This window comes from Palaemon carinicauda, chromosome 24 (genome assembly GCF_036898095.1).
Source record: "Palaemon carinicauda isolate YSFRI2023 chromosome 24, ASM3689809v2, whole genome shotgun sequence".
Taxonomy (NCBI): domain Eukaryota; kingdom Metazoa; phylum Arthropoda; class Malacostraca; order Decapoda; family Palaemonidae; genus Palaemon; species Palaemon carinicauda.
In genome coordinates this window covers 85,744,200-85,757,907 of record NC_090748.1, presented here as the reverse complement: position 1 = coordinate 85,757,907, position 13,708 = coordinate 85,744,200, and the positions used below count along the sequence as shown (strand labels likewise).

The 13,708-nt window shown below is 41.1% G+C and overlaps 1 protein-coding gene across 3 annotated transcripts in view; it reads left to right on the top strand.

The window, feature by feature from the left end:
* LOC137618197 (transcription initiation factor TFIID subunit 11-like) overlaps positions 1–13,708 on the top strand; it is a 123,348-nt gene that overhangs the window by 44,982 nt on the left and 64,658 nt on the right. For all 3 annotated transcript variants that reach the window (XM_068348288.1, XM_068348289.1, XM_068348287.1), the window contains one exon: positions 11,041–11,128. In XM_068348288.1, coding sequence (XP_068204389.1) covers positions 11,041–11,128 — 88 coding nt within the window. The remainder of the gene's footprint in view (positions 1–11,040; positions 11,129–13,708) is intronic.

The window sequence follows — 13,708 nt, the reverse complement described above, 5'->3', positions numbered from 1 at the left end:
CACAGGCTGATTGTTCGGAAGGACATATTGATGGCGCTCACTTCCGTAGAGAAGACTAGCATAAGGATGGGTGCGAGCTAACATCCTTTCAGCCACAACCTTTCCATGGCATTCCACCTAAGCCAAGGAAGCAGGCACATAGGGCTCAATCAGGAAAAATGCCATTCTTGAGGGCTGCCCCTTGGTTTCTGGACCATGTTCAGGCGGTGAAGCAGGCGGTCTCTGGATCGACCATCTATTCCCTAACAGTTCCTTCCCCGGGCGTTCCTAACATCCCGCTGGAGTCCTCCAAGGGGAGTTTAGGTCCATCTGATCCCAGACGCAGTAGCAAGGCCAGAGAGGTAGGAGAAGTCGGACAACTATAGGCTTTCACCTATAGAGTTGAGCCGGCCTGAACCTCCTACCAAAGTGGCAGAAATTCAAGACCTACAGAGTCGGAAAGAAGGAAAGTTCTCTTCCATATGTCCGACAGAGGAAGTACTACAAGATGGTAGAGGAGGAAGGAAGCATTGTTGTCCTTCCTCCTCATGGAGCCTAGGACTCTTGAGTTCCTAACTGAGAATGTTGTCAGTCAGTGGTCAACTATGTTTTGAGGTACCGTGATGTGGTAGTTTCAACATTCCAGAGGTAGGTAACAAAGAGGGAACTGATGAGGTTGTGCAGCGCCCCTTTGGATGGTCCTTCCCTTTTCAATGTGGAGTACATCAAGGCAGTTGCTGAGAGATGGAGGAAGGCAAGTCAGGACTCCCTTTTCCATAAGGGGAATAACCTCACCCTCTCACACAGTGGCACTTCTACCGCAGAGGTCTTTTTTGGCTGAAGCTCAGGGGTTGAAGAAGAGCTCCCAGTCAAAGCAGCCAACGCAGACTCAGGGCCTTGAGCAGAGGCAAAGGAGGTAGGAGAGGTAGTCGAGGACAATCCTGTCAGGGAAATCATTCCTCTGACAAGTTTATCGGTGGAAGGATGCCTGAAGAGCAGATGGCAGAGGTGGATGCTCCATGTAGCCAAGCCTTGGCCGGTTCCATATTAACCCTTTTACCCCCAAAGGACGTAATGGTACGTTTCACAAAACTCATCCCTTTACCCCCATGGACGTACCGGTACGTCCTTGCAAAAAACTGCTATTTACATTTTTTTTGGTATATTTTTTATCATTTTTTGAGAAACTTCAGGCATTTTCCAAGAGAATGAGACCAACCTGACCTCTCTATGATGGAAATTAAGGCTGTTAGAGCAATTTAAAAAAAATGTACTGCAAAATGTGCTTGAAAAAAAATAACCCCTGGGGGTTAAGGGTTGGAAAAATTCCAAATAGCCTGGGGGTAAAAGGGTTGAGAGAGGTACACACCGGCCAGCTCATGAGCTCTCACCCTCCTCTGACCCTCCCTTTGACGATGTCAGATTTCTATGCAAAGGGGTCCATTCAGACCCTTTGAGCCAAAGTCCAGACCATGCTAGAAAAGGACGCTCTCCAGGAGGTCTTGGAAGGGTCCCCAGGCTTTTAAAATTTTTTATTTCTTGTAGAAAAGGTGTCTGGAGGCTGGATACTATTCCTCAGTCTCTTGACCTTAAACAAGTTTGTACATCAGACCTCGTTCAAAATGGAGACGGCCCAGAAGGTTAGATAGGTCATCAAACCACAGGACTTCATAATATTGCTAGACCTCAAGGATGTGCACTTCCAGATCTCCATTCATCCATCCTCAAGGAGGTTTCTAAGATTCACATTAGGAGGAAAGATATATCAGTTCAAAGTGCTGTGTTTCAGTTTGTTCACAGCACCCTAGGTGTTCACGAGGATCTTCATCCTTGTGTCCACCTGGGCAAACACAAGAATGGCTTTCGTCTGCTCTTATACCTAGTCGATTGGCTGATTCTGGCAGACTCAAGGAAGTCCCTTCTCCTCTATTGAGACAGATTCTCACATTTTGCCAAGATCTGGGGACAGTGGCTGGTCAGCCTCCTCAACATCCAGATCTCAGTATTGATAATGTTTCTCTAACTTTGTATGACTCTTTTAAAATTTTAGGTGTGATTCTCGACAGCCAATTTACTTTAGAGAAGCACGCTAGGTATGTGTCTTCTTCAATTGCACAAAAAATTGGCTTATTGAGAGTCTTTTAAGATTTTCGGTGATCAATCCATTCTGAAGAAGTGTTTTAATTCTTTCATTCTACCTTGTTTTGAGTATTGTTCTCCTGTCTGGTATTCAGCTGCTGATTCTCATCTTACTTTGTTGGACAGGAACTTATGGTCTATTAGATTTCTTATTCCTGATCTAGATATTAATTTCTGACACTGTCGTTCAGTTAATTCATTATGCATATTGCATAAGATTTTTTATAATTCTTACCATCCTTTACATTCAGATCTTCCCAGACAGTTCCATCCTGTTCGTAATACTATGCACACAGTTAATTCTAATAGTCAAGCCTTCTCTGTCATGAGGCTCAATACTACAGTACTCTAGAAGTTTTATTCCAGCTGTGACCAAGTTGTGGAACGATCTTCCTAATCGGGTAGTTGAATCAGTAGAACTTCAAAAGTTCAAACTTGAAGCAAATGTTTTTATGTTGAACAGGCTGACATAAGTCTTTTTATAATTTACATATGAAATATCTGTTTTAATGGTGTTCATGTTTTTAGAATATGTTATATTAATTGTTCATTACTTCTTATATCGTTTATTTATTTCCTTTCCTCACTGGGCTATTTTCCCTGTTGGATCCCTTGGGCTTATAGCATCTTGCTTTTTCAACTAGGGGGTCAGCTTGGCTACTAATAATGATAATACGGTACTAATAATCATGGTAAATTATGAGAAGACCCACGTGCAACCAGCCCAAGACACGGTATATCTGGGAATGAGAATCAGGACCAAACTAGGCAAGATTTTTCTGCGAATAAAGAGACTGAGAGAGATAACCTAGATCTTTCTATCGCTAGACAAATTGCCAACACACAAGTGGCAATGGCTGCTGGGACACCTAACTTCTATAGAGAAGTTAGTTCCCAATGGTCGTCTGCACATCACATCTCTACAGTGACAGCTGAAGACCTTTGGTTTCAGCATGTGGACTCACTAGTAGGTCAAGAGCAGAAGAGAGACCTGAGATGGTGAATGTTGGACACCACTCTGCTCAGGGGAGTACACCTCTCTCCTCCCCCGTATTTGTTGGTCTTCATGGATGCTTCAAAAGAAGGGTGGGACCTCATCTGTTGCACCTCACAGTATCTGGACAGTGGTCTGAATCCAAGCAGCAGTGCCACACAAACCTCTTGGAAATGAGGGAAGCCTTTCTTGCCCTCAAGTATTTCCATCGGTCCCTTTCAGGACATTCCATAGTGTTGAGCGACACTACGGTGGTGTTGCATATTAGCAAACAAGGACGTACCCTTTCGCAGCACCTATGCCAGCTGGCTGTGGAAATCCTCAAATGGACAGAAAACAACTCGGTAGCCCTTTCAAGCCGATTCTTTCCGGGCAAGAAGAACGTGCTGGCGGACAATCTGAGCAGGGCTGTTATAGTAGGCTCCAAATGGTTCTTGAAACAACAGATAGCCAACAAAGTTTTGACTGTGGAGTTCGCCAACAATCGACCTGTGTGGAGTTCGCCAACAATCGACCTGTGTGGAGTTCGCCAACAATCAAACTGTGTGGAGTTCGCCAACAATCGATCTATTTGCGATGTCCCCAAATGGGAAGCTTCCAGTGTACTGCTCTCCAGTACCGGAGCCCCAGACGTTCCGGTAGGAAGCCTTCCACAATCTGTGGGACAGGACGTTTATGCATTCCCCCCCTTCTGCCTAGTAAGGAGGCTCTTAAACAAAGTCAGGGCTTCTCAAGATCTGTTGATGACCCTAATAGCTTTACTGTAGCATCATGCAGAATCTGTATCTGCTAACAGAGGAACTGAAGGAGCTCCCCACACTTCCCGATCTACTCGGATAACCCCATATGGAAAGGTTCCATCCAGTGATCCCATTACTTCGACTTCACTCCTGGAGATTATTCAGGAACTGTTCACAAAGAAGGGGTTTTTGAGACCAGTTGCTAAGAGAATGGCAGGATACCTCCGGGAGTTGTCTGCCTCAGTATATAAGGCAAAGTGGTCTGTTTTTTGGGGTTGGTGCCGTGGATGGGGTATTTCTCCTCTTAGTGCCACTATTCCAACAATAGCATAGTTGCTATTGTACTTCAGGGAGGAAAAATTTGTTCAGTGTTGGCGGTAAAAGGCTGTTGCTTGGCCTTGAGCCCCATCTCCAAGCTGAATAATGTTTTTATTTCCTCCTCGAAGGAGCTGTCTCTCCTCATACAGAATTTTGAGAGCACATGCCCTCAGTCAGAAGAAAGACCACCTCTTGGAACATAGTCAAAGTTCTACATTCGTTGAAAAGAGCCCCTTACAAACCTCTTCATGAAGTCTCAGATCAGGACTCGACCCTGAAGATGGTCTTCCTCCTAGCCCTATCCTCTGCCAAGAAAGTCAACGAGCTTCATGGTGTGTCCTATGTTACTCTGCCCTGTGAGGGTGCTGAGGAAGTACTTGAAAAGAACAAAGAGAGCCTGCCCACAAATGAGCAGGGCCTTCGTAAGCGCGGGGAAAAACGAGGAAGATCACAAAGAACTCCATATCTTCCTGGATCAAGCTGGTAGTTGAGAGAGCCATCCAATCTGATTACTCCCATTCCAGCTGCCATCTCCGTGCCCATGACGTCTTTAAAGAAGGATTTCTCTGTAACGCAGGTGTTACAAGCGGGTGTGTGGAAAAGACAAACAACGTTCCACCGCCTACTACCTGCAAGACATAACTCACAGCAACTTTGACATGTTTACTTTAGGTCAGTTAACACCTCAGCTCCCTTGTAGGACAAGTAGCAGTTGGTTGAAGACAGAGTAAGTCTAGAATGAATGAGTGAGTGACTGGCCACTATCTATTTCATTCAGGAACTCTGCAAGCTGACCTTCTCTAGCTGCAGTGGGTACCATGCCCTTTGTGCAACCTGATATACTGTATGTGTATATATATTTGTTATGTTCCCGTTCTCCAAATGAGGTGGAGTCGGCAATGTCTAGTTTTATGCTTACCTGGTCAAGCCACATTGCTAAATTCTATGCTATCACTGATTGTCCAGGACATCATTCTAGAAGGATCACAAGGTGTCAGGGTGCCCTCTAAAAAGCTTGTTCGCAGCTAGGAGTGTCACTCCGGGACAGTCTCTAGCCAGTTGGTTTTAGGACTTCCACCACCATGGGGAGAGTTGCCTATAAGATTTGTATTTATTATTATTATTATTATTATTATTATTATTATTATCATTATTATTATTATTAGCTAAGCTACAACCCTAGTTGGAAAAGCAGGATGCTATAAGTGCAAGGGCTCCAACAGGGAAAACAGCCTAGTGAGAAAAGGAAACAAGGAAATATATAAGCTACAAGAGAAATAATGAAGAATTAAAATAAAATATTTTAAGAACAGTAACAATAATAAATTAGATCTTTCATAAACTATAAATAAATAAGAGGAAAAGAAACAAGACAGAATACTGTGCCCGTACAGAGGTTATAGGACTACTCAAGGCTAGAGAACAATGGTTTGATTTTGGAGTATATTTCTCCTAGAAGAGTTGCTTACCATAGCTAAAGATTCTCTTTTACCTTTACCAAGGGGAAAGTAGCCACTAAACAATTACATTGCAGTAGTCAACCCCGTGAGCAAAGAATTGTGTGGTAATCTCAGTGTTGTCAGGTGTATGAGGACAGAGGAGAATGTTTAAAGATTAGGCGAGACTATTTGGTGTCTGTAGGCAAAAGAAAAATGACCCGTAACCAGAGAGAGGAATCCAATATACTGTCTGGCCAGTCAAAGGATCCAATAACTCTCTAGCTGTAGTATCTCAATGGGTGGCTGGTGCCAGAACAAATGACAACTTTGGAATGATATGTATTTTTCCTAATTATACAAACCTGCTCTTTATACATACTAATCCCACCATCATCTTCCCCCCAAAAGTCCTGCCGCAATTGCAAAGTGACGGTTGTTTACTAGTGTTGATGTGAGCCGGTTGGTTGGTCTACCCCAGCTACCACCCTCTGCTGACTAGTGGAGGGTAGTTACACCTCACAAAATCTTTAACGGCTAGTTTCAGGTAGTGGTGAAATAATACTCCTATGTAAATTAAAGAGCTTCATGTTTGTATAGTTAGGAAAAATACAAATTATTCCAAATTTGTCATGTAGAGAAATTAAAGGCTCCTGCACTATGCTGACTCATCATTTTTCCTTTGAGACTTTGCCCCTCTGAAGCCTTGTGAACATTAGAAGTAATTGAAAGATCTCTGAAGTTCTTTTGAGGGCATAAGAAAGTCTGAGTTAGATTTTGTATTAGACTAGCAGTAAATAGCATTATAGAATGGTGCCTCTCTCAACCTGGTGTTACAGAAACTGATTTTAGTCTTGGCTATTAAAGAATGTAGGTCTGTGCTTTCTCGGGTCTTTGAGCTTTGTAGAATTGATTGGGCTGTTTAGTATTATTTGAAATGCTATGTCAGCATTTTGAGAAACAGGTTCCCCAGAAATATTTTACCATACCTTGAGGCTTAAGGATACTACTTATTAGTTTTATTTATGCTTGTTTATTTGAGTTTACACTGAAAATTATGATTTTATTTTTTATTGTGCTTATTGAAGTATGGTTTACAAAATTCCTGCTTTCTTTGATGAATAAATTCTTGAAGTTACTATCAATAGATCTTTTTTTGCATCTATTGACATAGCAGAAACAAAGCCTAGGTAGCCAGGACCAGTCTACAGCTTTAATCTGCAGTCCCTCAGCTCATGCTAAGAAGGAGGAGGACCCACTCAAACAATTTAGTCTTATCTTTGTAGGACTAAAAACTTTGGGGAAGATACATTTTGACTATTAGAGAATGTGCCAGAAAGTAAGGAAGAATTAGTTTCATATAATATAATTCTGATTGGCTCAGACATCATCTTGAAGTCAAAGCAGCAAAATAGAATGTTTGTAGATGAGATCAAAGCTTTTTCCATAATTAATTTTTCACAAAGGACTCTTGATATTAACTCTGATTTGATGGCAGGTATATGGAAGTTCCAAATAAGGAGTTAAGATAATATAAGTATAATAGTGTGTAGATATCACAGTAGTACAATATAAATAGGTTGCCATTTTTGCTTCAACAGAGTTTAAGAATCATGACAAGATGGAAATCTGTAAGACCATGTGTTTATATGAATATAAATGGGGGATTTATTTTAATTGTCTTTAAAATGGATAGAAAAATAAGAAATTCTAAATCACTCCTTGAAGTTTGTATGATTTGCCTTGATTTTAGTGCTGGCTTTGACCGTGTTGATCATGAGGCCTTTGTTTTCAAACTCAAACAGTTGGGAGTAAGTGGGTCTATTCTTAGCATGATAATTAAATTTTTAAGTAATAAATTGCAAAGAGTAGTTGTTGATGGACCCCATAGTGGGTATAGGAATCTAATATCTTGTTCTTCAGGGTAGTGTTCTTAGCCCATTACTTTTCATACTATATACACATGACATGTGGTTTGGCCTAGAAAACAAGCTCGTGGCATATGCAGATGATGCCACTCTCTTTACATCAATTCTATCTTCTGAATGTAGACCTGGGGTTGCTGAATCCCTTAGTAGAGATGTAGCTAAAATTAGTGCATGCTGAAAATTATGGAGCATGAATTTGAACCCTAATAAAACTCAAAGTGTGGTCAAGGATAGTACTCCTCAACATCCAGATCTTTGCATTGATTATGTTTCTTTATGTACAACCCATATAAAGTTTTACATGTGATTCTTTATTGTAAATTTACTTTTGAGAAGCAAATTTGGTCATTTCGTCAGTTGCCAAAAAAAATTGGTTTATTGAGTCTTTTAAGATTTTTAGTGACCAATCTATCCTTGCGAAATGTTTGACAGTAATTCTTTCATTCTACCTTTTTTCGATTGTTGTTCTCCTGTTTGGTCTTCAGCTGCTCTCTCTCCATCTTAATTTGTGGAACAAATTTCATATTGATAAGCATGATTTTAATCACTGGCACTATTATTCAGTTAGTTCTTTAAGCATGTTGCATAAAATTTTTCTTAATTCTGACCATCCTTTGCATTCAGATCTTCCCATCCTGTACCATCTTGTACATAGTGCTAGATATGCAGTTAAATCTGATAGTTTTACCTTCTTTATAAGGCTCAACACTACAGAGTATTCTAGAAGTTTTATTCCAGCTGTTACCCACATGTGAAAAGATCTTCCCAATCAGGCAGTTGAATCAGTTGAACTTAGGGAAAAGTTCAAACTTACAGTAAATTTTTCATGTTGAACAGGTTGACGTAAGTCTCTCTTCATATTTTATATATACATACATACATATACCAAGGCACTTCCCTCAATTTAAGGTGTAGCCGACATCAAACAAATGAAACAAAAAAGGGGATGTTTCCTCTCCACGTTCCTCCCAGCCTGACAAGGGACTCAACCGAGTTTGGCTGATACTGCTAGGGTGGCCTGTCTATTGTGGCACAGCCCACCCTCCCACATTATCCACCACAGATGAAGCTTCATAATGCTGAATCCCCTACTGCTGCTACCTCCGTGGTCATCCAAGGCACCGGAGGAAGCAGCAGGGCCTACCGGAACTGCGTCACAATCGCTCACCATTCATTCCTATTTCTAGCATGCTCTCTTGCCTCTCTCACATCTATCCTCCTATCACCCAGAGCTTCCTTCACTCCATCCATCCACCCAAATCTTGGCCTTCCTCTTGTACTTCTCCTATCTACTCTTGCATTCATCACCTTCTTTAGCAGACAGCCATTTTCCATTCTCTCAACATGGCCAAACCACCTCAACACATTCATATCCACTTTAGCTGCTAACTCATTTCTTACACCCGTTCTCACCCTCACTACTTCGTTCCTAACCCTATCTACTCGAGATACACCAGCCGTACTCCTTAGACACTTCATCTCAAACACATTCAATTTCTGTGTCTCCGTAACTTTCATTCCCCACAACTCCGATCCATACATCACAGTTGGTACAATCACTTTCCCATACAGAACTCTCTTTACATTCATGCCTAACCCTCTATTTTTTACTACTCCCTTAACTGGCCCCCAACACTTTGCATCCTTCGTTCACTCCCTGACGTACATCTGCTTCCACTCCACCATTTGCTGCAACAACAGACCCCAAGTACTTAAACTGATCCACCTCCTCAAGTAACTCCATTCAACATGACATTCAACCTCGCACCACCTTCCCTTCTCGTACATCTCATATCCTTACTCTTACTCACATTAACTCTCAACTTCCTTCTCTCACACACCCTTCCAAAATCTGTCACCAATCGGCCAAGATTCTCTTCCGCGTCTGTAACCAGTACAGTATCATCCGCAAACAACAACTGATTTACCTCCCATTCATGGTCATTCTCGTCTACCAGTTTCAATCCTCGTCCAAGCAGTCGAGCATTCACCTCTCTCACCACTCCATCAACATACAAGTTATACAACCACGGTGACATCACACATCCCTGTCTCAGTCCCACTCTCACCGGAAACCAATCGCTCACTTCATTTCCTATCCTAACACATGCTTTACTACCTTTGTAGAAACTTTTCACTGCTTGCAACAACCTTCCACCAACTCCATATAACCTCATCACATTCCACATTGCTTCCCTATCAACTCTATCATATGCTTTTTCCAGATCCATAAACGCAACATACACTTCTTTACCTTTTGCCAAATATTTCTCACATATCTGCCTAACTGTAAAAATCTGATTCATACAACCCCTACCTCTTCTAAAACCACCCTGTACTTCTAAGATTGCATTCTCTGTTTTATCCTTAATCCTATTAATCAGTACTCTACCATACACTTTTCCAACTACACTCAACAAACTAATACCCCTTGAATTACAGCACTCATGCACATCTCCCTAGACTGTGAAATGCTGGTTACTTGGTTAAAAAGTGTAGTTTAGGTCCCCTTTTAGGCCTATAATCAATAATATGCTATTTCCAATCTTTCTATTATTTCAATATGGCTAAGAGCTAATTACTGGCAAATTGTGTGTGGAGTCCTTTCTAAGAATTACTACAGCAATTCTAATGTTCTCTATTTATTATTATTATTATTATTATTATTATTATTATTATTATTATTATTATTATTATTATTATTATTATGTCAAGCTAAGCTATAACCCTTGTTGGAAAAGCAGGATGGTATAAGCCCAAGGGCCCCAATCAGGAAAAATAGCCCATTGAGGAAGGGAAACAAAGAAATAAATAAACTACGAGAAATAATGAGATATCAAAATAAAATATTTTAAAAACAGCAACATCCTTTGATTGTATCTTTCATATGTAAACTATAGAAAATTGAAAATGCCTGAGTGTACCCTCAAGCAAAAGAATTCTAACCCAAGATGGTGGAAGACCATGGTACAGGGAGTATAGCACCACCCAAGACTAGAGAACAATGGTTTGTTTTTGGAGTGTCCTTCTCCTAGATGAGCTGCTTACCATAGCTAAAGAGTCTCGTACCCTTACCAAAAAGAAATTAGCCACTGAATAATCATATAGCAGTAGTTACCCCTTGAAGGAAGAAGAATTGTTCAATGATCTCAGTGTTCTCAGGTGTATGAGAATAGAGGAGAAGTGTAAAGAATAAGTGAGACTATTCTGTGAATGGTAGGTAAAGGAAAAATGAGCTGTAGCCAGAGAGAGGCATCCAAAGGATCCCATAACTCTATAGTGGTAGCACAGCATCTCAACGGATGGCTGGTGCCCTGGCCAACCTTCTACCTAATAATAAAAGGGTTCAAGATAAGAGTAATATGTCACTCCATCTTTGCTTGTTTAGTTTTATTGTGACATTTGTAGTGTAAATTTTGTTTTACCCATTTCCAAAAATGTAAACAAAATTTATATCTTTCTCAGCATTCAAATCATTTATGTAACCTAAATTTTTTTTTTTCCAGAGTTCTTGTGTCAAATTTTACTGAGGATCAGTTAGACCGCTATGAAATGTACCGAAGGGCAGCATTTCCCAAGGCAGCAATCAAAAGAGTGAGTTTATAGAGATTTCTGTATGTTTTATTTTGAATATCTGACTAGTTAGGAAAATTATAAGTATCAAATATCTCTATATAAAGCTACAAAGGTTAGTTTTGTTCTGTAAATTTTGTAGCATCTTGATAAAGTAATAAATAGTATTTATTCCTTCGTGGATACAAACTGATGAGTCATTTAATTGGGTTACTTCTGAATTTGTTTTCTACGGCTAGACAATAAAAAAATAAGTTGGTAGAGTACGTCATGTTATGTTGCTAGGCAACTGCTGTCCATAATCCTCTCTGCTTATATCAAGCGTTCTCTCGCAATGCTTCTGGCTGTGAAGGTAGTCTGACATGCCTGCCTTTACTCCTATGCTGGTTGCATTGCCCACTCTTTGTTGCTTTAGTGCTTTTTTCTTGTGTCTTTGATATTCCTTGTCACTTGCTGATTCATTATTTGTGAGTTAAGAGTGTGCGCCTTTCGACTAAGTCAAATTTGATATGTTCCTGCCCTGGCTGTAATGGTTGCCCTTGGGGTACCTTCATGAGCCAGGGGTAAGTGGATCCTCACCTGTTATGTCCGTCGTGTAGAGGGAAGAGATGTTCGGTGGAATCTTCTTGTGAGTATTGTAGGGAATGGTCATCCTCCCAGTGAGATAGATATCGTTCTCGCTGCAAGAGCAAAGCCAAGGGAAATCGATCTCCTCCTTTGCCTTCTCTTAGTAATGCGAAGAAGCAAAAGGTAGATTTTGGATCGAACATTATCTCCCCACTTACTTCTTCGTGTCAGGAGCCTTCTGAGGTTTTTGTCACAAAAGGCAATGTCCGCAATTTCATTAATATGTTATTACCTAATGTTAGTAATGTGCATTATAAAATTGAGCTTGTTCTTATCATGGATCTCCTGGCTACAGTAGATATGCTCCTTGAGCCAGATCTGCTTGATGCTTCTATACAAGATAATACTGTTATGTCTAGATCCCCTTCAACCCCCATGAATGGGTTGAGCGGGGAGTTATATTTATCAGACTATGCAGATAAAATATTCACCCTATAGAAGTGACTTCTTTTAGAAAAGTGAAAAGCATCTTTTCATTCCCAAAAGGACCTTAGAGTTAAGCCTACCATTTTCCCTCATATTGAAGCAGCCTTATTGGAAAATCGTGATTACCAATCACCAATGCGTATTAACGAGAAAGGCATGCCTCATACACCTAGTGGTCCTCAGTAGAAAACTCCTAAAATTGCCCGAAATGAGTCAGGAAATTTGTTATCTGTCTACTTTGAGGGTGGTCGGACCGCTTTGGCTGTCTCCCCCCTCCCCCCCACCAGAGTTGACAATATCTTTATGCTCCAAGCAGGCTTCTCCTTCCAAGCTTAATAAAGCTGAGAAGTTGAGTGTAACTATTTCTGCCATTCCAAGAAATTCTTCTAAGAATACTGTCAGGCTGATTGTTCAGATACATAAATTTGAACGTGCAGCCTTATTCAAACATGATGACGTCACTATATGCGCCACCTTCTCTTGTGACTTTGTGGTGTTCCCCATCTTTGGACATGTTTGCCACCCACCTGAATCACGAACTCCCAGTGTATTGCTCTCCAGTTCCAGACCAAGTTGTGTAGTGATGGAAGATGCATTTCAACACCCGTGGGATGGTCTAGACTTCTACACCTTCCCACCATTCTATCTGATTCGTCAGACACTGAACAGAATCAGAACATACAAGGGATTCAGAGTAACACTAGCGGCCCCAAAATGGCCAGTAGCGGAGTAGCACTCTGACCTGCTGGAATTTCTCGCAGAAATACCAAGAACTTCCAGAATGGCCAAACCTGCTACGCCAACCTCACATAAAAATATTCTACGATGCAGTACATTGCCTATCCCAATACAGTTGGAGACTATCAAGCATCTTCACTGAAAGAAAGTCTTTTCAAAGCCAACTGCAGAGCAGCTTTCTGGTTACCTCCAAAAGTCTTCCGCAGCAGTTTACTAAGGCAAAGTGGAAAATCTAATGTGATTCGTGTTGTAGGGGGAATATTGCTCTACTCAAAGCCACTATTCCCCTGATTGCAGACTTCTTAGTGTTTCTTAGGAACAAGAAGGCCCTTTCAGTCACTGCGATGAAAGGGTACTACTTAGCCTTGAGCCAAGTATTCAAACTGAAAGGACTGGATGTTTCCAATTTTTGGAACTCTCAGCCTGGATGAGGAGTTTCAAACAGTCTTGGCCTCCTCAAGAACTAAAACCACCCTCCTGGGATGTGACTAAGGTCCTATGGGTCCTGAAGAACACCTTGGATAGAGATCTTCCCTCAAAGATAGTACCTTAAAGACAGTCTTCCTCCTTGCTTTAGTTTCAGCCAAGAGAGTGAGTGAACTGCATGGTATGTCTCATCTTACGTCACATTTTAGAGGGTGGAGAGAACTCTTTGTCTTTTGTTTCTGAATTTGTGGCTAAAGCCAAAAATCTAATTGGTAATGATATCAGATTTGACTCCTTCATGATCTTGTCTCATAAGGGGGCCGGCCGGCTAATGCTATTTTTTAAGGACAGGACTTTGACATTCATACCACTTAATAAGGTGAC